At 34.6% G+C, this 27,004-nt stretch overlaps 1 protein-coding gene across 3 annotated transcripts in view; it reads right to left on the bottom strand.

Moving 5' to 3' along the window:
- The window catches only part of CACNA2D1 (calcium voltage-gated channel auxiliary subunit alpha2delta 1), a 587,574-nt gene that overhangs the window by 124,121 nt on the left and 436,449 nt on the right, over window positions 1-27,004 (bottom strand). For all 3 annotated transcript variants that reach the window (XM_057730987.1, XM_057730986.1, XM_057730985.1), the window contains exon 7: window positions 11,509-11,640. In XM_057730987.1, coding sequence (XP_057586970.1) covers window positions 11,509-11,640 — 132 coding nt within the window. The remainder of the gene's footprint in view (window positions 1-11,508; window positions 11,641-27,004) is intronic.

Genomic DNA, 27,004 nt, shown 5'->3' on the forward strand with positions numbered 1-27,004 from the left:
GTCTTTCTTCTCTAACAGAAAAATTTACCTTAAAAGAAAATTTATTTGCCACCAATGGAAACTGTAATTTCAATGATTTGATCCTTATATTTTCATTCAATGCTATAATATCTTGGTCTATAAAAAAATTGTTATTCTTGGGTTATCACATAATAGCATAATTTTAACCTTATTATTACCATATTTGATAATGGCCAGTTCATTTGAGATTATAATCTAGAAGTTAAATTATGATTAACATAACTGCACAAAAACTTTCCTGATATTTGAATGATCTGAAGTAATTCAAGTACAGATTCAAGAATCTTCTGTTAGTTTCAGAACCTTTACCATTTTGCAGATATGCCTAACTTTTTAAATGCAATGAATTTACACCATTCTAATTAAATCTATACTTTAAAGTACTTTACAAAGCTTTACACATACACACACCCCTCAGACTCAATGGAGAACAATAAATGCTGACGAACTGGATGACAACTTCATGCTGAAGTCCTCCTCTCCTTGAACACGTTTCGACATGTGACTCTTGGGAAAACACCTAATAATAATTTATATGACTCATGCCCTTCAATCTATTTTGCCCTTTTCTTTATTGAGAAATTATGAAAATTATGTAGAATTTTCTGAGAATCATGTTTATTAGCCAACTAAGATAATTTGGCCAATTAGGATATGTCAAAAAGTATATACTACTGAGCCTCTCCTTGACTGTGAAGTTTCTTTCTTATTAGTGGCTATATTATAAAATGATTTATTCATTTAAAATGACTAATCACATTTATGAGAAACAGTTAAGTTTAAATACAGCACTCCCTCAACAACCATTTACTGATACACTCAAGGCAACTGAAATGCTAAATTTACCTTAAATGTTTCCATTTGCATTTTCAGAAACTTAGAGCCAGTGAGACAAAATGACTTTTTTTTTTGGTTGTAGCACTAGAATTAAGCAACAAGCATGCAGGCAGACATGTCAGTTCACTTTCAACTATTATCTAACTCCTCAAGTTAGGGTCTTTGTAATAACTATATATTTAAATAAGTTGTATTCTTTCAGTACAATGTTGTGCTGACTGTATTTACTGCTTCTCAGCTCCAAATTCACCCTTTTATCTTGTTCTATGAATATATCTTTGTGTCCTTCAAATAATTTTCTTTGACCCACAAGCACAATTTGAAGCTTGGTCAGATGATGAAAGAAAGACAATGAATGAGAAAAGGGTTTTGCTTCCTAGTCTGATTTGCTTGCTCAGAGGTGCCTGCAGCAAATGTAGCTTTCTCGGTGTCTGGCTCCTGCAGTGCAAGAGTATTCTCCAGAGCTCATGGGTATCTTCTCTGGACCAAGGCTTCTGGAGCGCTCCCTGGTTCTCCAGCAGTACCCCTGGCTATTTTTGTAGTGGAGTGCCTCTGTCGAGCCACCTGGAATGCTTTAGAGGGTGAACTTCCAGCAAGTCCTATAAGTGTGATGCTGTAGTACCTTCTCTGCCACTTGGCGGGCCACGACGATGTCCTCTGTAAAAAGGTCTGCATCTGAGGGACCAAAGTCTCTTTCTTCATCTGTTTCTGCCTTATGGGTGGTAGTTATTATATATTAATTATGTAATATTTTATCTGGTAGTCCTGTATTTAATGAGTTCTCTATACTTCAAGCCAACCCCTTTTTAATCTCTGCTATAGTTAATAATTCTTTATTTAAAGAATTAACTTTCCCTGTTCAAAACACTGTGTTATCTTTCTCCTGACTAGACTCAGACTGATATAAATATTTTGGTGAGTTGAGAAGTGAGATTAATTACCACTGCCAATACAACAGTGGCCATTATGAGCTGAAAGTGGTCAAACAATGAATTTGAAAAATGGTTTAAAAAAACTGAAATTTGAAAGTCACATTTATATTAGGTTTCTGAATTCTTTGCAGAGCACATTCACCTAGGATCTGTCTTCAGCATAAATGTTAATTGAAAGGAACTGTGATGTGTATTACTATGCTCCATAAAATTTATTTCTTTAAAGACAGAAAGAAAGGGCTAAAATTTACAGTATGAGCCAGACCGCTAAATTTTAATGTTTTATAATCTTAGATGGTTTTTATTTAAAAATATTAATAATGTTCCCTTAGATGTCTGCTGAGATATTTACTATTAAGAAATATCCCTGTTATAATAAATTAAGATATTTATAATATATTAAAATTAAATAATGCACTTTCTTCTGTGATATTACTAATTAGTTTGTTGTAAAATCCCACTGTGGTACTTACATGGTACATTATTTATACAGGCTCAGAAATATGAAAATCAAATAGTAAAACAGATAATAACCATATACTGCAATTCCCTGAAATAATCAGTTTCATAATGAGGTACAATGAAAGCTCCATGAAAGGAAATCAGAGCTTATACAATCCCTGCAAAAAGTGAAATGTCACTCATTTTAGATGTCCCTTTTGCTTTCCAATAAGATTCTGGAATGACAGGAGAAAGGAGCGGAAATGACAGCCTACAATGTGGGCATCTCATTTCTGAATGCCATCATTAATGCTCATTTATGCTTTTTATCCTGATAGAAAATGAACTGTGGGTGTCTCTTAGACTAAATCTATCTGATGACATTTCTACTTCACATGACATTTAGGGTGTGCTATGTCAGTGATCAAATCACTGAGTTAAAAAGGGTGTTTACCTGTACGTTAATGCAGAATACTGGAATATTCTTGAGAAAGTATGCAGATTGCAGAGCCATTTTCTAATTAATATGCTCTAAAAATAATACAATATCAATTTTTATTTCTGCTAGGAAATAAAGTACAAAATGACGAATTGAGGGCTGATTCTCTTGGTAGAAACACCATTTTGAATGACATCTAATTGCATTTCCAATTAACAAGTTAAAATGCATTTTTCTAATTCTAAAAGACTTCACATTTTTAGTCTCATGGAAAGACAAATAAAGCATATTTCACGTACTCAAAAATGCCAATAAAAGCCAACCCGGGTTCTATTGCCTGGATCTAACTGATGTTATGCGAATCATTTTTTATTTTTTTTAGGCTTGTCTCAATCATCTCCTGTGGAGTATTAGCCATGGCTCTGAGTTGCTAGCCAAGATAATGAATTTGGACTGTTTTTTTTTTTAAGCAAAAATTAATTCAATAAACGCGTACTGCACAGCTCACAAAATTTCCAGGGATCTGAGTGTTGCTACCCAACTACTACTGTCCCAATATGGTTTCTACACAGGCCCTAATTTCTTTGCATCATGGCTCCTCCATCAAGGCCCAGGTACATAACACAGTGAGGGTTATGTACCTGTACCAAGGTGCCAATGCGTCTTGGAAAGCAAATCGCTGTCCTCTTCAGATTCTGAGGCAGGAGATGGGTTCTGCTCCCCCAACAAAACTTTTAACCTGGGAAATACCCTAAACATAGAAAGAGGATTCTGCATTAGCTATAGGAACACAAAGTGATCTGATGAGCAATATTAAATTTCCTGTTTCTGCACAGTAAAGCTTATTTCTCTCATACAGCAGACTAAGTTAGATATTACTAATCACGAGGGCATAGATTCTGCTCCAAACAGGTATTCAAAGACCTACAGCTGGTGCCGCTTTTGCATTCTTCAATGCTGGTTTCCATGGTCACCTAGGGCATTGACACGCAGCTGCCAGAGGGAGGGAGGAAGTTCTGAGGAGAAGGAACAACCAAGTCCTAACGATCCCAGGTTTGAAGTGACACATATTACTTTCACTCATATTCTACCGGTAAGAACTAGTCACATGGTCCTACAGAGATGCAAGAGTGCTTCCTGGCTAGGCAGTCATGCCCAAAAGCAAAACGTCAGGATGGAACGGCAGGACAGAACTTAGGTAGAGAGCCAGCACCCTCTGCTACAGGTACAGACAGACAATTTAAAAATGAACAATGTCCAGTACTATGATAACACCAAATGTTCTGTTCTCAGCAATACCGTCCAGCAGGCTTTTAAGATGAGACAGGTGAGGTGGGCAAAATATAGAACCCATGAAATGTATAAGATTTTGGACTTAAGAATGACTTCTAGGCTAAATCTTAGGGCTGGGGTTGCTTGCACGAGAAACTTGCTAGAAGAAAAAAACTGGAAGCCACCCAGGTGTTATCACTGATGTCTGTGCTACCAAAGAAAGCACAAGCCTCATCTGCAGAACTCTTGCAACTGTTGTGAACCCTAAAGCAACTTTTGAGCTCTAAACCTCATACCAGAAACGGCAAGGTATGAAGGCTTTTAGCCCCAAGCACACCCCTTTATATGTGTCCGAAAGGGTTATAGACAAGAGGGTTGCAACCACAGAACACTATACTCAGAGCAGTCAGATGGGCTAACCAAGATTTGATAGTCCTTTTATGAGGGCTAAGTCAGACAGAGAAGACAAATACTGTATGATATCACTTATCGGTAGAATCTGAAAAAGCCAAAACTCACAGAAGCAGAGTAGAATGGTGGTTACTGGAGGCCGGGAGAAATGGGGAGATGTTAGTCAAAGAGTACAAACTTCCAGTTAGAAGAAGACGTTCCGGGGATCTAATGTACAGCATTATATACAGTTAAAAGTGATTATTGTTAATAATACTGTAGTGTATGCTTGCAAGTTGCCAAGAGAGCAGATCTTCAATGGTCTTACCACAAAAAAGAAATGGTAATTGTCTCTGGTGATGGATGTATTAGCTAATAGTATGCTGGTAATCATGGTGCAATCTATGAGTCTATCAATTAGACTGTTTTTTTGGTAAGGGTTCTGATATCCTCATTTTTGTATTCAAGGAGCCTTCTTTTTTAATTTCTATTTGTTCCTTGTTCAGATATGTAAAATTCCACCTCTGACCATTATAATAGCATATCTTCTGGTCAAGGTTTCCTAAGTGTTTCTCTTTCCAATCAGAATAAGCACTATTTTAACCACAGTATCCTACTGCCCTTAAAAAAGTGGTATTTTCCTACACATTAAATTCCAGACAAATCATTCTGACATTCAAGGTCACATAATCTGCCACTAATAAACCTTCTGAATTGACATCAGTTACTTCTGTAACAAACTACTAGATCAGCTGGGCTCACTAGCCTCCAACAGCACTTGTTCATCTTCCTGTTTTTTACTTCATGTCTTTCTTCCCACTAAAGAGGCTTTTGCCTTTTCTACTTCATTGACGTGACTTTAAATCCACAGTTCGTAAACCTCTCCCATGATTCTGGTCTATAATTACCTTGACTTTTTCAAAACTGTAGCAAATCTACTGCTATAGTCTATCTCATTTATTTGGCATTTAATCATTTAGTGATTTGTATTGTAATTTAAAATTTCAAGATGTGTAAATTCTGACTCGCTGATTTGATTAAAATTTTCTGCAGAGCAGAAGCAACTTGTTATTTTAAAACACAGATTTGCACAGAGTAACCATGACAGAGATTTTTCTGTCCCCCACCCCCTCTCCTCCCCATCTTATGCAGGAGAGCCCGTGCTTTTTAGCTGCGTACATGGCACCTTGAAGGTAACTGTGACCATGTAACCACTAAACGCTGGCCAATGTCGCAGAAGAGGAAAGGCTTTGTGTGACTTCCAGAAAGTTCCTTAAAAAGAGAGGGAATACCATTCTTTGTCCCTTAAGAAAACACACATTTAACAGTGGTGGACACTGCAGCACACGACATGCTCAGAGAATGACAGAGAAAGAAGATAGGAGTGTGAATCTCTTAAACGTGAAGCTTTCTTATCAGCCCTGGTCTCTGTAATTGATATTCTTTGACTTGAGTGAGAAACAAGTCTCCATAGTGTTGAGATCATTATTGTTTTGTATCTTCTGTAACTGGCAGCTGATATTAGTCTTAAGTGATGTGCTGGACTTTAATCATTATTAGCATAAAAAAGGAATAATCATTTCAACATAAAGTGTGTTTATACAGCAAGCAATAAATGTAACAACATATTTATAGTTAAACTTTGTATCCATTCACAAATATAAAAGTAAAAAAAAAAAACAAAAAAATAACAGGCATTTTTTAAGTTAACTGATCACCGAAAGCAGTTCTTTTATAAATACCCCAAAATGTTGAGGCCCCACTGCTGTCCTGTTTCCTTCAAATTAACCAGAAATCTATCAAATGCTCCTTTTGTAAATAACCAAGAAAGGATTCTTTGCACTACTTTGTCATCTGCTATTTGTCGCTTAAAACATTGTAACGGTATTTTTCAGAAAGAGTTAAGCAGCTCAAGAACAACTGGCTATCCACATGGCAAAAATATGTCCCTCCATATATTTTGCATACAGGTTCTTTTACATTTTATTCTAGCAAAATTCTAGCAGTTGTAAGAACAAGGAAGTGTCTCCCTAAGGGATATTTAACGTTAATTCAACATATACAGGTTCCTGTACTGGAAACCCATGTTTCTGAAATGAACAAACGAAGGAGGATGAAGAAAGAACAAATGATTAATAAGACATTAAAAACTGTAATATGAAGTTTAGGAACTTTGTAGCTTTTTTCTTTTTTTTATAAGGGCAACTAATTATCTAACAAAGAATAAGTGCTACCCACCTTGGCATTTTGACAAGCCACTAAGTCCTAATTACAATCCCAGCCACTACAGTAATCGGTACAATGTCAAGAGACACTAATAGATGTGTAGTTTATACCTACAGTTTTTATGATGCATAAAAATTCACAAAGTTGATAGCTCCTGAAGCAGTTTAACAGCATTAAGGTTAATTTATATAAATCAATTAAGGGCTGCTAAAGGAAAGCACTCATACATTAAACTGACTGTCCAGTCAGCACATAGTCAATGAAGATGTCACCAGACAAGGGTTCCACCTTCAGCTCTGCCAGGAAACAAGCTGTATGACTAGGGCAAGTCCCTCTAGTTACCCTACAAAACAAAGGCTATGAACTTAGCAAATGCGAGGGTCTAAACACATAAGTAAATAAAGATAGTGTCTGCCCTGGAAATTACCTTCTTCAATCACCCCAAGTTCCTAAGGAAGAAATAAGTTCAGAGATATAACATGACTTAAATTACACACCTATACTGATGACAGTTTTAATATGAATCAAGAACTCCTCTTCCCTCAGCATAATATTCCTTCTATCATCACACAGCCTACCTACCTTCTAAGTTGGAGAAGAGAAAGAGGAAGAAAGGAGAGGTGGAGAAGCAGGAGGAAGAAGAAAAGAAGGACAAAGAGGGGAAAAAGAAACAAGTCATACAGTAATGATTTTTATAGCTTATTTCCACACATATCAACCAAATTACAAAACAGATTATTTGTTGATACTCAGTCTAAGGACAGATGTTAGAGTTCAAATCCCCATTCTTTATCAAACTGCTATTCAGAATCAGCTCTGCAGAGATGCCTTGATATTATGTCAGCTCTACAGCCCTCCTGATATGGAGGCAGTAGTGACTCCATGCAGTGTAAATAACCTAAAAAATGGAAATCATGAAGGTGGTTAACCATCACTGAATTTCTCCTAAATGTCTCAGCAAATAAGAAACATTTAATTCTTTCTCCTCTTAACAACTCTACTCTATCGTCATTATTCCACAGCTCAAGTCTGTGAATGTTTTTCCAAGGTTACCACCGCATCAAGTGATGGCAGTGAGACTTACACGCTGGCTATCGGGTATATACCTGCTTAATCCACTCAACATGTAGCCCTGTTGTAAGCAGCATCTTAACAGTGAATATTTTTTATGATTGTGAGTCAGAGGATTCTAGTTTCTACAAAACATTTTGTTTACAGTAATATGGCAAAAAATTTTAAAGGTAGTTTATAGAATTTAAACAAGGAAATACAAAATTCTACGTTTGTATTAATATATGAGATAGATTCTTTGATCCCCACCATGCTGTGAGGTAATAGGAAAGTGGACTTCTCATATTTTCTCATAAACTCAGAGCTTGAAAGATAGGGTTAACTGATTTAGGAAAAAGTAATACAGGACACCCAGTTAAATTTGAATTTTGATGAAAAAATAAAACCATACTTTTTTAGCATAAATATTTCCCAAATATCACATACCTATACTGAAAAATTCTTTATTATCTAAAATTGAAATTTAACTGGGCATCCTTCATTTTATCTGGCCATCCTACAGAGAAGTGACTTAACTAAGGTCATAGGTTAAAACCTATATCTTCTGACCAACTCCACCATATGCAGTCACTGGTAGATATTATTGCTTAGTCATCTGTTTAGACCTTCTTCCACATTTCTATTTCAGCTCTCAATTGTAACCTCAACTATTTCTTTAATTTCTCACATGAAGAGAAATCTGGATTTAGGCAAAATTATTCTAGTCGATATTCACTCTTGTAAAAATGCCTAATGTTTTGTATTTTCCAAGTACTTTTCATTATATTATCTCATTGGTCACAAGAACCCTCAGGGAATAAATTGAGGCTTAGTGTTCATATTTTTTAGATTTGATGACTAAAGCTTAGAAAATTTAGGAGACCCATCAAGTTTCTCACATTTAGTAAGGAGATCCTAGCCAGAGGTCCAAATCTTATTATGTGAAAATCTAGTTAAGTAACATTTATTATATTTCCACTCACAATTAAAATAATTAACAATATTTAAAGGCTATTTTGACCTTTTCTCTAACAGACAGTAATCAGGGATTAGCTGTTCCACATTATTTTGGCCGGTATAAAAATGACAAGGCTAAAATCAAAGAGGAAAGTATGGCTTACTGAGAAATTTTTAAAAATCACTTCATTTTAAAGTCTTTAAACCTGAAAAAAGTCTAAAGTGTGTTGAAAACATGCCTTAGCATAAATAGAAATATAGCGGTCCACTTTTAAGTTATAATCTTGTCTTAGTGTCTTGGCTTAAAGAGATTTGGTTCTATTATAGCACTATCATTATAAAGAGCAACTCAGCCTTAAAAAAAACACGGAAATCCTGCCATTTGTGACAACATGAATGAACCTGGAAGATATCACACTAAATAAGCAGACACAGAAGGACAAGTACTACATGATATCACTTATATGAAGAATCTAAAATAGTCACATTTACAGAAGCAGAGTGGAACATTGGTTGCAAGGGACTGGGGAAAGTGGAAAATGGGGAGGTATCTGTCAAAGGGTACAAAGTTTCAGTTATACAAAATGAATACGCTCCAGAGATCTGAATAGCATGTAGCTGAAGCAGACACTAGTTGAGAAGGGGATGGACAGAGAGCAAGAGGTAGATCTACCCTCCACACAGGGTAGATCTTATGTTAAGTGTTCTTATCACAAAAAATATAATAATAAATAGGAGGGTGGGAGGAAACCTTTGGAGATGATAGATGGGTTATGGCATTGATTGTGGTGATGGTACCATCACTGTATACCTATCTTCAAACCAATCCAGTTGTTATGCATTAACTATGTACAGCTTTTCAGATGTCAAAAATTAATTTAAAAATAAAATAAAAAGGGCAACTCAGCAACAGACTCACTGACATTGAAATTTCATTGGTGTATTCTTTGAGAGAGCAAACAAGAGAGCCACTACAGTGGCTCGGAGATCATTTTGTGAGTCAAACCTTTCCTAAAAGAAAAACAAGGTATTACAGGAGAGCCCAGGGTTGCTTCCACAGCTAACATGCTGGGAGACCACATGGATTCAGCTAATTTAAACCTTTAAAGATCTTTTCCAAGGTAAAACTGGACAAATGTCAACATATTAGGAAATATACAATTAGGGTTTAAAAAAATTTAAAGCCATAATCCCTCAAATATCATTTAAAAGAAAAAACACGAAAGATGATTTATTGGCATGTTTAAAAGTTAACTGCTATTTGTCAAAAGAGTCATCTTTGAAAAAGGTGCATAATATGATGTATCTTTCCTTCTGCCTCTTGACCCCAATGTTCTCTCTCCTCTTTCTTATACAGTTTTCCCTTCCTGTCCCTTTCCTACTTCTCTCTTATAATCCTTAGTGTCCCTTCTTTTGTGGCATCATCAATTTCCCTCTAGGACTGGGCTCTTGGTTTCTCATTATTATCCGAATTTTCTCTTACTTATCTTTTTCCTCCTTCCCTCAACTGCTCATGTATGGAATTTTGTATGAGGTAACGTATTATAAAAGACTTCAAAGCTACATAATGCTGTAAGTTATTGATAAATAGAACTATATTTGTGCATTATTGTTATTTGTGTATTATTTTTTAAAATTGTACTTCTAAATGTTTTATAAGATCTGCTTTAACTTTAATTATATTAGGTTTACTATGTACATGAATAATAATGCCTTTTTTCTTTATATTACATATGAAAATTTTTAAACTCCTGATATATGATATTGAACATATTAGTAACACTAGTATTTTAGAAGTGCTGTATTATATAGAAAAATACTTCTGTAAGTAGAAAATCCCACTATTATGACCATACCTATGTGATATTTTCCAGACATCAGATATTAATATTTATATTTTGCTAATGCATGATTTTTCTTCAACAATAAAATACCAAGTAAGCCTTTCCTATCCCACTGGATTTCTGCAAAAAATAATTGTCAATGGTCTTACCACATGGCATTTGTTGTCTTTACCTGATTTGAGCGCTATTTAGTCTGAAGATGCCCACATAGTTTTTATTCACTGCTATTGCCATACAAAGATAGATGTTATCTAATTTCTATTTCACCTCCTTTTCACTGTTGTGACCTTTTATTATTAATAACTTTATTTGTTAAATGCTTAGAAAACGCAAGTCTAAAAAAAAACTCTCATATATATTGTAGCTGTTTAAAGCCAAATTACCTAGCATGCATCTTCTAACTCAGGTCACAGTTCGAGAAAGAAAATGCATTTGTGTTTGTCAGCTTGTTCTGAAAGGTGAAGTTAAAAATACCAACAGACATTTCACTTAAAGTCTTTTCAATAGGTTTTCAGATCTACCAGTGATGAATCTTTCATTTTCATTATAAACTTATTTCTCCTTAATCTTTTTTATAAGAATGAAGGACATTACAAAAGGGTTTACTCATGTCAATTTGTAAAATATATTCATCTTCTCGTTTTAACAAATCCACACTCACTGACTAAAGAAAAGCATCAACAATTTCATATAAAAGCACAGACTTGAAATCTGGAAAGAAATATTTCAATTGGTTTCTAAAAATTCTATTCGGTCTAAAGTGACTCACAACTTGGTCCAGGTATGAGTTGCGCCCTTATCTCAGAACTGTTTCAGGATTCATGGCAACCTTGTGCTCCAGGTGCATAGATACCTGCCCAGTCTCATTGCGGCCTGGCCTGATTCCACATGCCAACAGCTCCAGCTGCTTCTGAGGTGTTTTGGTTCAAAGTAATTTTGGTAGTTGTAGAGCCGTGTGTAAAGGAATACTCTTTCCTTATAACAGTAGTGTGATAACCATCTTTTACCAAGTAAGAGAAGGTAACAGAGTGTTCTCAAGAAAAACGAAGTCTGGTACTTACAATTTTAGTTGGTACCTATTGAATCACTTAGCACTTACCCGGATAATATCGGGCCAGGCCCGTGGCACTGCCAAACACCTGCCACAACAATGAAGGATCTTCCTCTCGATTTTTCTTGAAAACTTCATCTAAGGCACTTGTCCAGTTGAGTTCATTTAACACAATAGTTGCTACCAAAAAAATTAGACAAAAATCAATCAATTCAAATTTGTAATTAATAATTGAACCTGTCTTCATTTATTTGCAAAATAATGTTATACATTTTCATTGCTCTACCTATAAAAGCAGTCTAATCTGGTGGTAATAAAAAAGTTTAGCCATGGAATCATTTCTTCAAACAAATGTTTCTATGATGGTGGCCCTACTGACATTTTAGGGCTGGGTGATGTTTTTGTAGGGGAAGCTGTTCTGTGCTTTGTAGAGATGTTTAGAAACATCTCTGGCCTCCACCCCCTAGATGCCAGCAACACCCCTGCAGCTGCAACAAGTAAAATTGTCTCTAGACATCATCACATAACTCCTGAGGGGCCAAATTACTTCCTGTTGAGAACCACTGTGATATATAAAAAAGGCAATTATCAGAGCTCTCCTGGTGGGAGGCATTCTTCCCATTGAGGCAGTTCTGAAGATACCTACAGGATACCTCAGGACACAGTTTGATGACTACCTCCCTCAACTATATGATTCTCTGTGATATACCAACACAGTTTGATCTGTTACCTGAGTTAAAAAAATAAAACAAAACCAAAAACAAATACATGTTTGTCACTGAGCATAGTTTATTAACTATGCTTATGTAACAACCAAAAAAGCATGCGTGTTGATAATGAAAAACTCATTGAGAGGCTTGACAGTATTAGTGCTAGAAATAAAAAGTAGCTGATATCACTACCTTTATGAGCAATATTTTTTTTTTCTGGTTAGCTCAACTAATAACTAGAGCCTGGTGTTGAAAAGGCACAGGTCATTGATTTCGATACCTACTCATAACAAACAACTGATGTTGCACAGGTATCACAAATCTATACCAGTCACTGTAGGCAAGGAGAAGCAATTAAAATGTGGGATATAACATGGAATCAAATAGTATATAATTTATAATTATGGACCTCCATGATCATAGCATCCTATGTCTAACATGTTAAATATTGGCTTAGAATATTATTTTCCCTTTACACAAAAAAATAAGACATAAAATAATCTCATCTTTTTTGAAAGGGTCTTTATATGTAAAATATGCACCACGCCCCCCAGTAGATTAGCAGATTGGGACACTGCATTTAAGAAACTATGACCAAGCCTAAATAGTAGAGGTGAGCTTGGGATAAGGACTGAAGATACTGCTCAACTTTTTCTATTCTTTTCCACAACCACAGCAAGTAAAAGTAACGAATGCAATCATGGTTAAATCATGCACAAGATTTTTTAAAGGTAAAATAAAAAAGAGCTTCTATCAAGAAAGATGCACAGCATACGTGTTTATATTTTAAAGTTTATCATTTACCAAAAAATGAAAAGCAAGTATACTGTGAAATTGTTCTGGGACCAGCATCTCAATGTATTTCTCATTATTGAAAACTAATGAGATTTCCATCTCTATGGATGTGATTACCTTCAGAAAGATCAGTCGTGTGTGTGTCTGTGTGTGTGTGTGTGTGTGTGTGTGTGTGAATATTCATAAGCTCGGTCAGATCCACAGTGCATCTGAGATACTAGTGAATTCCTATTCAAAACCATGATCCAGTGAATACTGAGTGGCCAGTTACATGAAAATTTATATTCACATCGATAACCTGAACTGATACTCACACTTCATGAATATTCATGCTACTATACAAAACATCACAGAAAAAGAGGGACATCTTACCTTTTTTTTAAACATTCATGAATTTTAGAGTAATATTCTACTCAACAAAATAATGTTTATTTATGTTCCAGATAGTTAGAATAGATTGGGGATTAATGAAATGTATCTCTTCAATTTCCTTGGCTATTTAATTCACATTAAGCAACAACTGATACCTAATTATTTTGAATGAAGTTTTATTTGTTTTCATGGAGGTTAAATTTTTTCTCAGTTTTGTAACAACTACAAAGTATTAGGCTCTGATACACTGATTGTGAATTATACTTTTACATACTCGGGGGAAAAAGTCAAGCTCTGAAATGTTCTTATCTGAAATGTCCTTGTGATATTTAAAACACATCATGGTGATATGTTTTAAAATAGTTTATATATTTGAGAATTCTTTTTCAGATAAGACACTGCAAAATGTTTTTCTCAAAATTCTTTCATGTGCAAATGAGCCAAGTGAATAAAGAATTTTCAGAGCACTTGAAGTGATTTACTCAGAATGAAAGAAAGGTACTGTAGACTTCTATAAGCAAGGTTTATAAACTTGATGATAGTATGCAGCAAGGAGTGAGGGTACAGATACCTGCATTTGCCACTGTGTATTTATAAAGACTTGAGGCCAATCACTATTCTAATAGCCACAATGTTTATTTGAATGTTCAGAGAAAGAAATCAAAATTCAAAGGACCTGCATGGGAGTACAAAATTAGCACAACCTCTTTGGAGGAGAGTTGGGCTGTAGTTGCCTATCAAAATGCAGTCTTTAATCCAACAATTCTACTTGAAGGGACTTATACTATCGGGAGAGTATAGATCTCCAGTCCTGAGGCAGAGGATTTTAGACCGAGAGTCATTCTTTCAATTACACTGCTCAAATTTCCTTAAAACACCAAAACTAGGAGATAAAATAAATTGCTGCAGTAGGATATACTTTTTTATCAAATCATATTAAAGCAACTAAAAATGTAAAAGAAAATATGTAAAACATCAAAGCAAACAAACAAGTATGAATACTATTTTAGAACCTTCTTGGTTATTTGGGCTATATTTTCCTGATCCGTACTATGAATTACGTTTGACTAATAAACATATACCTTGGGATCCTATAATAAGCCAATTATTATTCTCTTAACCTGGTAAAAAATTAAATACCTAATCAAGAATTACTAAGGTGCCTGATAGAAAGAGGAAAACAAATATTGTATATTAACACATATATGCAGAATATAGAAAAATGGTACAAATCAACTGGTTTGCAAGGCAGAAATAAAGACACAGATGTAGAGAGCAAACATATGGACACCAAGTGGGGAAAGTGGGGGGGGGGGCGGATTAACTGGGAGATTGGGATTACCATATATACATTACTAATAAGAAAAAAATATCAAACTGTACCCTTTAAATATATGTAGTTTATTGTATGTCAATTGTATCTCAATAGAAGTTCTTAAAGAAAAAAAATAGAATTACTAAGGTGCTCAAGATTTCCCCATTTCTTTGTTATTAGCATAACTCAGGAAAAACAGTATGTAAATAACTGGGTCATTTGCAGATGATGGCATAATAAAACAAATGCAGAATACTGGCCACGCTAAAACTTTTAAAATGCAGTTATTTTTTCTAGAAGGCGTAATCTTTATATAAATGCCCAGAGCAAGAAATCAAAATTCAAAGGACTTTATTTAATTGCAGAAACATTGGTATAAAGTAGTAGCCAAATAATATTTCATATAATAATTCCAGAACAAATGATCTTTTTAAAAGGGCTTGAAATAGTTCTTGGCCACAAAATAAAACATTACCTTTCATTTGGACAGATAAAAACGTGGGTAAGATTCTCACTGGCTTTCTATAAATCATTTGGCATTATTTAAAATTACATCATATTTTATCTTCTCAATTATATACTGGATAGGTATTATTTAATATATACTGTATACTATACTCACCCATGCTCTCCTTCTCTACCTTCTAAAATAGTAATGTATTTCCATTCACAAATTCAAACTTCTAATTTCTTGCTTGAATGGAGTACATGAGTGTACACAGAAGTACATGAGTGGCTTATATTTTTTTCACGGTAGAAGACTAACTGGTCAATTGTGATCTAGCCTTGAACCTACTGCCAATTACTAATGAACTTACCAAAGTGTCTTATGGCTTCTTTAAGAGTGAAATTCGTCCTCATTTTCTGTTAACTTTTGGGAAATGAAGACTTTTACCTTTGTTTGCAAATTAGAGTTTGTGAAAACAAGTTTTTCATAGATGTCCAAGGCTAAGCTTATTAAAAACAGTGAATGCTGCGGAAGCAAACCTTGACTTTGGGGCGTCTATTTTGAATGGTACAACAGGATTTCACTGCTAGTTGATGCAGAATGCCAAGCATATGTCTCTATTCTTCTTATACTTAGTTTTCAAAGCATGGCCTTGGTGTTCAGCAATTCTCTCTTTTAGAGGATTCTTTTGTTCAATCTGGCTACTCAAGGGAAGAAAGAAAAATCTAATTTGTAACAGGACAAAAGAAGCACCTTACATTTGCTGCTAATTCTTCTAAAATACGTGACATATCTGTGTCTCATTTATGACACGAGTGTAGAATCGTTGACAAGTTCGGAATCCAATTTTCTCCTGTAAACTTCAGCCATGAAGTGTTGCACTATTGCTTCCTTTTAACTCTGAATACATTTTGTTGACTTATTCAGGGTTCTGGGCCTCACCATGCACTGAAGGCACTATATAACTATCTGAAAAACTTTAAGGTTATTTGTAATGTCAACTACAGCTTTGAACAGAAGTGGAAATATGCTAGAAAAAAGAAGAGAAACATTTTTTATGCTTTAGTTAAAATATAAAATAACTTTGATAAGTCTGTATTGAAAATACATTTTATAAACATAAAATAGCTTTGACAGGTCTTTGATAAGACCTGTAAAATCTTAAAGCTATGTAAGGGACTGGATACTAAAAATTATTTTTAACAATACTAAATATGATACAATTAAATAATTAAAACAAGAAAATTGTCCCAAATATTCACTACACTATTTCCATTTAATAATATCATTCTATTATCATAGCCTTTCGTTAAGATAAAATTAGCATATATTATTCAAACTATTGCCACTGGTAATAACAGGTGAAGTCAGTAATATTTATTAAGGACTTACTGTGTACCAGCACGTGGTTACCCATTTTCTATGCATTATCTCATTTAACTAAATATGACACTTTGAGTGAGACACTAATATTATCTTTTGTTAGACGACAAAAATAAAACCTATTTTTTAGATGACAAAAATAAAAGGGTATGTAATTTGTCAAAAATCATACAGAGAAAGCTGTAGAGATAACACCCAAATAAGTCAGATTCCAAGATTCTTACTGTTTATGAGCTATTTATTTCTAAGCTTTCATTGTATGTGTAGCTCTGATTTAGAATTTTAAATCTGAAAAAGTAAAAATCACCTATGCCTTTGTAACACAGTATTTCTCAATTGAGAGAGATATTCCTTCCCAGGGGACATTCCTCAATGTCTAGAGACATTTTTGATTGTCAAGACTGGTAGGAGGCTATTGGCATCTGGTAGGTAGAGGCCAGAGATGCTCTAAATATCCTACAAGGCACAGGACAATCTCCACAACAAAGAATCACCCAGCTCAAAATGTCAATAGTGCCCAGGTTTGGAAACTTTGCTGAAGTACAACTATAAACACAAGACACTTAATCCATTTGTAAAAAGCAATATTCCCAAGGAATACTGTCATCAAAAAGCCACAACAAAACTTCTTCAAACTGAAAGTTGATACATTTTAAAAATATTAGTTTCAAATTAAATTATGTCAATATTTCAGGCTACATTTTGATATCCTTTTGGTTGAGCAAATCTTCATTTTAGTCCCAGAAATTCTAACATGCTATTCTCATACCTGAACCAGTAAGGATATCAAAACTACGTTTTTAGTGCCATTAAATGTTATCCCACCCCACCTCCTGTTTTTGGGCATTCATAGAATATTAGAGGTTTGCTTTTTTTTTTTTAATGGTTCAACACTGGATGATTCCAAACTAAACTTATCTTTATAGCAAATGTCCATTTTATGCCACAGTATATAAGGTAGTCATTAAAGGAGTTGCATTTAGCTGATGAGCTGAGCCAGATGTCACTAATTTTATTCATCAACCTTAATCTCGAAAAAGAAAAATGTTAATAAGAAGAAACCCACTGATCCAATTAAGCACACAGACAAAAAGAATCCGCTTTAAGGACTAGACAGTGTGCATAAATATTAAAATGAACGAATCTTTTTAGTGGATTTGGCTAAAGGAATCTTGTCTAATCCCAGTGTAAATGAAAGATTAATAAAGTACAGGGAGATGGAAAGACCAAATCTAATCTCTCTAATCATGTCTCAGGCACCAGCATCCACCTCCCCCTGAGGACGGGAGAACAGAAGGCTCCAAGGCACACGTGGGCACTGATGAGGAGATAAGCCTTATTCCTACCCTTAATTTGGTACAAATATTAAAAGGCCCTTGTCCTCGTCAATTCCCTAACCCCCGTATTACTCAGATTTCTGGTCTCGCTCCCTGTGTCTTTAGTTCCCCCATAGATTGAGCACCTGGCTAATACCCAGAACACAGCTGTTCCACTTTAATGAAATCTGCAAATCGTGGAACACATAGAAGGAGCTCAGGAGAAACCACTTTATTATCAAAGAAAATAAGAATACAAGGGGAATAGAAGACACTAGGACCCAATGTCATGTTTATTCATTGAAGGATTTTTAATGTCAGCTTCAATAAAATAATTACTTGTAAGATTTTTCTTGGAGGGGTGTAAGGATTATGCATAAGAAATGTTGTAAGAACAGGAGGCAAAATAAAAAGCTTATTTTATCTTTCAAGCATTTTGTTTTTCTGTTCTTACTATCAACACCAAATAAACAAGTAAACAATTAGTAACGGGTGGCCAAGAGTCTCTCTCACTGGCATAACCTGCTACTTAAAACTAATCTTTAATGTCCCATACTTCTGTCATCCTTTCACCTAAAAAAAATAAACGTAAACACACTAAGAATGCTAGGTAGGGTTAGCAGGAATGTCAAATAAGCTTATGAATAAAAAGACATTGGTGAGCGTGATTTTATTATAGTCCTTTCCTTAGCTGGATTAAAAAATTGTAAGTTGCACATCTCCTTTAGGTGTCTTACACAGAAAAACAGCTGCTTTTTACGTCTTCGCATATTCTTTTGTCAGTGATTTTTTTACTTGAAAAATAACATTTCGTTTATATATAGCATCTAGAATATAATTCTATATATTTTTCAATAAAACTACATTCCTTATATCCACCTCCTAATTTATTTAAAACCTCTTACATTATGAGATTGAGATGAGAGTCACATTTCAATGAGACTCTTCACTGGAATCATATAGTTGAAATATTCAATGTTTTTACATTTTGGGAACACTGCATAATTTGTAAACATAAGGCTGAACTTTATAGTAATTACATGAGGAATGCAATACAATTTCTTCCACTGATACTATCTCACAAAGTCATTTTCATCATAAGTGCGACTATTTATAATCGAAATTGCTAAAAGAAAAATTCTTAAACATCTATTTCTATATATTAGAGCAATACTTCAGTGAACACAGAGCTTGCTAAATTCTGAACAAATGAAAAACAGCCAAAAATGCTTTAGACATTTTTAAATTTAAACTTGAAAAAGGGAAATAAAATATGTGAGTTTAAAAAAGATATCAAACTATGAGAGCACAGAAATGAAGTTGGAAGCCATATAAGAACAAATATGCAATTAAGACTAAATATAAAGGCTCCAAATTGAAGGTTTTCTTTTCTTTTCTTTAATGCCTACGTATCTTACTGGTGATGCTTTTTCCTTTAAATAATCGGCATTTAAGCCTTCAGTATGTGCATGTACGCAGTATGAGCAAAGACTATTCTTTCTTACTGTCTTCCCACTGAAAGGCCACGTGTCTTTGGGCCAGAACTATCCATTTGACCTTAGGAAAGCATTTCCCCTTCTCTAAACCTCATTTTCCTCCCCTGCACAATGGGGATAAATAATAGCGTCTGCCTCACAGATCTGTACTGAGGATCACATGTACTTAGAAGACTTTTGTCACTAGTAACTGCAAAACAAATGATACCTGCCCTTATCATTAGCATTATTTTCTTATTTACCCCTTAATACTCAGCATTTAAAAGATTTTTAGGGGTTTGGGTGGGATAAACTGGGAGATTGGGATTCCCATATATACATTACTCATAAGAAAAAAAAATCAAATTGTACACTTTAAATATATGCAGTTTATTATATGTCAATTATATCTCAATAAAAGTTCTTGGAAAAAAACAACTGATACTACTTGCAAAAAAAATTTTTTTTTAAAGATTTAAAAAAATATCTTGAAGGAGCCGTTCTGATCATGCTAACATGCTAGGATGAGTGAGGAAAACCTAGCATCCTCTTTTTCGCTCCAGGAACCTTTGCTCTTACCTCGGCCCTAAGTTACTGTTCAACAACACTACTTAATTTTCTTGTTATAAATCTCATGAAGAAAATAGCATGTTAACCTTTCCAAGCCACTTACATTGTTCCAAGAGAAGGCAAAAATGGAAAAAAAAAACAAAAAACAAAAAACCTCTCTAGTGATAGCATGTAATCTACTGTATTATTTCAGTGGAGATAATTTTTCATAAGGAATATTCCCAGTGCTCCTGAAATCAAACCACACTGGTAACTGTGGCCCTGAACACAGCATGGACACACTAAAATTCTGCGAGAAGATATTAAATTACATAAGACCTAATACACATACCAGATACAACACAGGCCCACACACAGAATAATGCACACACAGTTCTGTTAAAGCAGAAAGGAAACTGACGGAGAATCGCAGACCAAATTAGATATGGGAAATCTCTTGCCTTTGCTCTGAGACCGTCTAAAGGCATAGGGAATTTAGTGTCTACATACAAATGTGGACTGCTGAATTCACAAAACAGGATCAAAAAGTACTGGAGCTGACTAATGAGATATGGTTGGAGAAGGACAACAAGGCTCATGGGGGCAAGGGTGGTACCGTCAATGAGGCACACACTGCTTGGTACTTAAGGGTTTGTGTCAACTAGTTTTCAAACAAAGAGTTGCCCGGTGATTTTAAGATGGAGAGATCAGATGCGCGGAAACACAGTACACAGTGGATGGCTGCAATCAAGGAGAACAAGCGCTTGATTTAAACACCATGCACTGCTTCAGAGTGAAACTCAACAAAAAATTAATCTAAGATATTGAAATGCCAATTGTTACGTACAGAATCCAGTTCCATAGAGGTATGGATGAAAGCTAACACCATATCTAAGACAACATGAGGTTAATATCCTTACATCTCTAGTTGCACACAATAAAGTACTGTGATATGTACATAAGCATCCATGCATATAAGTATAAATCATTTATATAGATAGACATCTATATACAAAAAGAAAAAATAAAGGCATCAACTCTGTTTTCAGGATGCTTACAACATAGCGAGCATGATTCGTTCAGATCTGAATGTACTTATTACAGTTATTGGTGTGTTAATTTATATTTATCAGTCCTGGCTACTGCCTAGTTCAACAAATACCTTAATAAAGAAATAATTCCTTTTCTATTCTAATAAATCATGTATTTTAAATTTTCATTCATAGCGTAATATCCCACAAAAGTTTAAATTTATCAGTCAGACTGGTTGGAGAAGCTCAAGTTATTCTGACACAGCTTTAAAATGTTGTAAAGGATTCAATACCCAATCTAAACAAATACTCTGCACACAAGCTTTTATAAGTGGCATAAAGGTTTTTGATCTGATGAAATATCATAACAGATAGTAAATGACCAGGTCATGTTGGTTCTAGCTCTCTGTCTCCATCTTCTCTCACTCCAAGGGCAAACTCACTTAAGTCTCTCACAACAACCTTTAAATAGTCTCCCTGCCTCCAATTTCAGCTCACATTCAGCCATTCTTCCCACTGCTGTCACAGTATTCTACTTGGCAAATGCCTTCCCTAATGAAAAGTCTTCTGTCAGTCTCCATAAAACCTGGTCTTTTATGATTGCTTCCTTCCCATCTTCCAGCCTCCTCTCCCTCTGCTCACTTATCAACAGAATGGCTTTAGGATCTAATGTGATATTTCAAGGATAGAATCTCACACAGTTTTCCACCACCACCAAAATATCCAAACAGAAACATATGGCACAAAAGGAATATTGACATTAAAAATGGTTTGTGTCTTTTTACTATAATAGATGGAATTCTACAGAGGTCAAAGTCTAATTCCAGCACTGTATTCAATCATTCAAAGCACATTAAAAACCCATGACTAGGCTCTTGGAATTAAAATTATATAAACTGGGATCATTCTTCTCAACTTGCTCTACATCTAATGGAGAAAGAGAGATAAATCAAAGCATCTTAGATCCAATTTTGCTTAGATCCAAAGCATCACAGACCCTATTAACAACAGTAATGTCTATCAGAAGCTAAGTAAATGTTCTGACAGGGGAAGGAGTGGTGGTCAAAAAAGACTTCCTATAGGGGCTTCCTAGGTGGCGCAGTGGTTAAGAATCCGCCTGCCAATGCAGAGGTCATGGGTTTGATCCCAGCTCCAGGAAGATCCCACATGCCGCGGAGCCGAAAAAAAAAAAAAAAGACTTCCTATAGGAAGTGGTACAGATAGTTTTAAAGAAGAGTGGAGAAGTGGTAGGAGAGTTGGGTGAGTAATTCAGTGAATGTCCTGTGCAGAGCACAGAGGCAAAAAGACAAAAACAAACAAACAAACAAAACAAAAAGAAAGAAAGAAAAAAAAAAGGCATAAGGCATTTCAGGAACTTGATGTTTTTCAAAATAGCTGCATAAAAAAGGAATATGGGACAAGGCGGCAAGGATAAGATTAGAGACACACTGTTACAGTGATCCAGAAGTACTAAACACAAAATAATTTTATTTTGAAAATTATAGAGAGCCATATAAGCTAAAGTATGAAATACTCATGTCTGCACTTGAGGCTTCACTCAGAAGCCAGCATGGAAGAAGACTGAAAATGGACTGGGAACAAGCCAGATGTGAACGGGGAACACAAGATAGAAAGCTAGTACGGTCAGGCTGTGAGGGATGATAATAGTCTGAACTAAAAAAGCAGCGCTGGACATGGGGAGTGGAAGGAGAATCAAAAGATGTTGGGGAGAAGTAATCGACAGACTATAGTGACAGATGGTGGAAAGGGGTAAAGAGGAACCCTGGTTTCTGGCTTGGGCCTGAATGATACTATTAATAAAGATATGAACATTGGAGGAGGGACATATTTGAAGACATCAATGTCATAATGAGTGGTATCTGTCCCCTTTAATCCATTGAAAAGGGTTATCCAAAAGGCAATTAGAGAAATGAATCTGCGGCTTAGCCATGAATCCATGTGGAAGAATCAGATTTGGAAGTCACTCTTTCAGTGACACTTGAAATTGTCTGTTTGAAGGATGTTCACGGTTATTGACATCAATAGGCTTTACGGATCCTTAAGTACTGAAGAGGCTTTACTTATCTGAGAAACATTACCAAGAAGAAATACTGTGGATCTAGCTCTCATAAACAAGAACAACTTTTCCCATGAAAAGTAATCAGTGGATAGCATGCTTTAATATGTACCTATTGTTTTCATTTAACAAAAACAGCAAAATTTGCCATTCGAACATAATTTTCACATCTGCATTAAAATAAATGCACTGAATACGAATTCAATGTATCTATGCCTGACTCACAGTCCATCAAGAAGAGATAATATGAAAAGATATTGGAACCAATAAAAATCCATTATCTTCTAATGCATTGTTTTGAATTTTGCCTTTTTAAAAGAGTTATTGACTTAAATCAAGTGCCCAGGGATACAATGCCTGAAACTCTTGCATGTAGAGCACTTTCATGTTTGCTGTGTACTTGGAGAATAAGCAATTTCCCTTCTGCTCGGTTAGAATGATGAGGTAATCTATTGTGCCTTTACACTTACACAGAGCCCCACGAGACTGAAGCGCGATGATTACATGGTCTTATAAGACCATAAAGTTCTACCACAGGAGTCGTATATGTATGATACAGACACTTCAAATTGCCGACCACACTCTTCTTACCATCACTGTGTGGCTCTCTTCTGCAATTCACTTGCACTTTTGACTTTGGGAAATGATTTAAACCTGCATCAGTGGCTATAAAAGCACGAATGCCAACCACTCTCATTCATCAGAAAGGCTAGAGTGACAAGATTTAATTACTTAGAAACATCTCAGATATTTATTCCTAAAAATGAAATTTCAATTGACCTTTCTGTAAAATTTAATATCAGAAGGTAACATACAGATGAAAACTTTAAATCTTCTATTTCATAAAACATCAAATTAGGCACAGGTTAAGAAGTAATAAAGTCAATTTAATTTTAAACACATAGTTACCATTCTCTAACATAAACATGGATGGTTTATTGAAATGAATTTTGCCATTCTTCGCAGTATGTATTTTCTTTGATATTAAACTTTTTCATGATTTTGAAACAAGCCCTTCCTCTCTAGTCACATTGCATTCTGCATCAAAAGGATAGAAGCCAGGATCTTTTACAGCATTTGTCAGCTTCTCTGGCCTCCCAAATCAATTTGAAGCAAAGCCTTTTCATTTTTTTTCTATTGAAATTCTTTCATATTTATTCTACTAAAGGACCAGTCTCCCCATTTCTTGCCCTTTCATCTGCTATTCCTAAATGTGACATCTCCAATACTTTTTGTTTAAAACCAAAAGCCTGTGCATTTTACTAACTGTTTTTGTACTTTTTCCCCATTTTTAAAATCACATCCTTAAACAAGGTAGCAATACCTTCTTAGACAAGAAGGTAGGGATGTGTATGCATCACTACGAGCACCATATCATATTTTTCAATTTTCTATTCAAAATGATACATGTTTATGATACACTCAACCAATAACACACAATTAATTTCAAAGCATTTAGTTATAATAGCTCTTCTAGACATGGCAGAAACTTCACATAACTATTTTTTAGTGAGGACAAACAACTTTTTCTGCCTTTGGAAAGTGCAAATATAATGAGATTGAGACTGAATTTAATGTTTCTTTGTAATATTCTGAGATTCCCCTGGGTGCACATTTATTCCCTTGTTTCCAAAGGTATGCCTAGTGATCTTTTCTACTCTTGGAACCTATCTTACTAATCATTTCATAAGAAATTTCCTTTTTATACAACCGTTTAAAAAATCTCATCTTATTGTCTGGAATTTAGCATCTTTTATTCAAGTTAATAAATCTTTCATGGGTATTATCAGTTTTTTGGAACATAAAGAAGTGTTCATTGAAATGAAAACCTCCCTGAAACCCATGAACATTGTTTATGCCCATCTCTAAACAATTCTCTTTTTCTACTTAGGTCAGAAAAAGTTGACATTTATGCTATCTACATCAAAACATAGAGTACAGAAACATATTTTTATCTGAAATTTGATTCAATGAATAGCTTGCTGGAAAGTGTTCTATATTTGATTGATATACATATATGAAATGTATGTATATGGACATTTATGCAAAGTAAAAATGGGGATTAAATGGAGATTTGAAATAGTATTCTAAATATTTCAACTTTCAGAATATTTCACACAAAGGTTTTTTTTTCAAACTACTATTTTTATTTTGGTTCAAGACTGATGTCCTTAACCTTTCTACACTTTTTCTGGCAAATGCTTTAATGTCATTTTCTAAGAAGAGCTCTTAATTTTAATATTTGAAATGTAGAGAACTTGTAATTATGATTTTTGATATGTATAAATCATAGTCAAGACCATGGGTTTGTGGATAAATTTTTGAAGTAAAACAGAATTAAACTATTTGGCACTATTTTACATTGAAATCAAGACCTCACTATTTATACCAAACACAAATGTGGGTGCAGACATGATAAATGTGTAAATGTAATGTTCCTTTATAGACTACTAACATGGGGGATTCTTAAGTATACAACATTACATGAACAGATTAAATCTGTAGTAACTATACAATAACATAACATGAAAATCAAATCACAGAGAAAACAACTATGCACATGTACCACTGTATGTTAACAAAAGAATTTGAAGTTGGGAATTAAGAATATCTTGGTCAGAAGAGAATTCTTAACTTTCACTGTTAAGATCTCCCATGCTCTCACTGCTATAGAAGGTCTGAACTAAGTATGGCCAAAATCTAAGGGAGACAGGTCAGATGATGGGCCACACACAACTTTTACATTATTTACCCAGAAATTCAACAAATGAACACCAGTAAAATGCCAAATGAGAGACTGAACTCCTAAGACAAATGAAAACCTAAAATTTCCAAAATAAAACTTCTAAATAATGTACCTTACTGTTAAATTGAAAATCAGCAAGGTATATAATATTCCTATTTGATTGCAAGCCTGTAATTTTTTTCAATTTTCATTAAAATGTTATGCTTCATTATAAGAATTAATGGAAAATATTTACATTAAAGTGAGTATAGCAATGCCATAATTACAGTAACGGTATTATAATATATGGTCCTCTATCATGCAAAAATGTCATATTTTACTATGTACAGAATATACATATATGTATATACTTTACAGTCTACTAACCCAGGTTAAATTCAAATCTCTTCATTTGAATATGTACTCTAGCCTAGTCAATTTTATTTTCTCATAAATTATAAGCAGTGCAATTGTGTCAGTGGGAGCGTAGTTAATGGCATATATAGTGGATAGCGGTTTACTTCTGAGTTTTATAAAACAGCCTAATAAATTGGACACTATCATTTCAACAAGTAAGATTTATGAATCTTTATAATACTTTGCTGACTTGGAAATGAGCAAAAATGTAGATTTTAAAGTGTCAGAGTCTAAAATTAGTGTATCATCCAACCTTCGAGGAGAGTAAGCAGTGAGTTTTTGTTTTTCCTAAGCTGTTGTATTGCTAAAATCTAGATTAAAGAGAAAGAGAAAAAGAATGAAAGATGGAGAATAAGAGAATGGAAGTGACATTTATTTTGTAATCTAGATAAGTCTGTTTCATAAGGGCTTTAAGACTTGGCAAATATTTTCTTAGGTTTATTTTGGAGATAAGACTTTAAGATTGAAATTCTCAGTTTTAAAAATTTTGGGAAAAGAATCCCAAGAAATAGAGAAAGCCAGATTAGTCATTTTATAAATAGAACAATGATGTAAAGATAAGTAGATGAATAGTGATAATTTTGGAAGATTAGTTAGATAGAACTATTAGAATATTATTAGTTGTGAGAGTAAGGGTGTGTGTGTGTATTTATATGCATATTATGTACATGCATATGATTTCAGTGAGTTAAATATCAAAGTAGTTTGCCTGTATCTTTTTCTCACTCATCTTACAAACCCCAAGCTTACTGTTGGTGGAATCCAGATGTGTAAGAGGGGGTAGTGTCTATAGTATGTGCTCATTCAGCTCAGGGATGAAGACTGAGGAAGCTTCCTTCCATGCGGTTCTACCCATCTCATCTTGGGGCAGGAAGAGAGTTCCAGAGAGTCTAATTCTGGCAATTTTAAATCCACCAGCTTGAAAGTCACA

This window comes from Hippopotamus amphibius, chromosome 4 (assembly GCF_030028045.1).
Source record: "Hippopotamus amphibius kiboko isolate mHipAmp2 chromosome 4, mHipAmp2.hap2, whole genome shotgun sequence".
NCBI classification, from domain to species: domain Eukaryota; kingdom Metazoa; phylum Chordata; class Mammalia; order Artiodactyla; family Hippopotamidae; genus Hippopotamus; species Hippopotamus amphibius.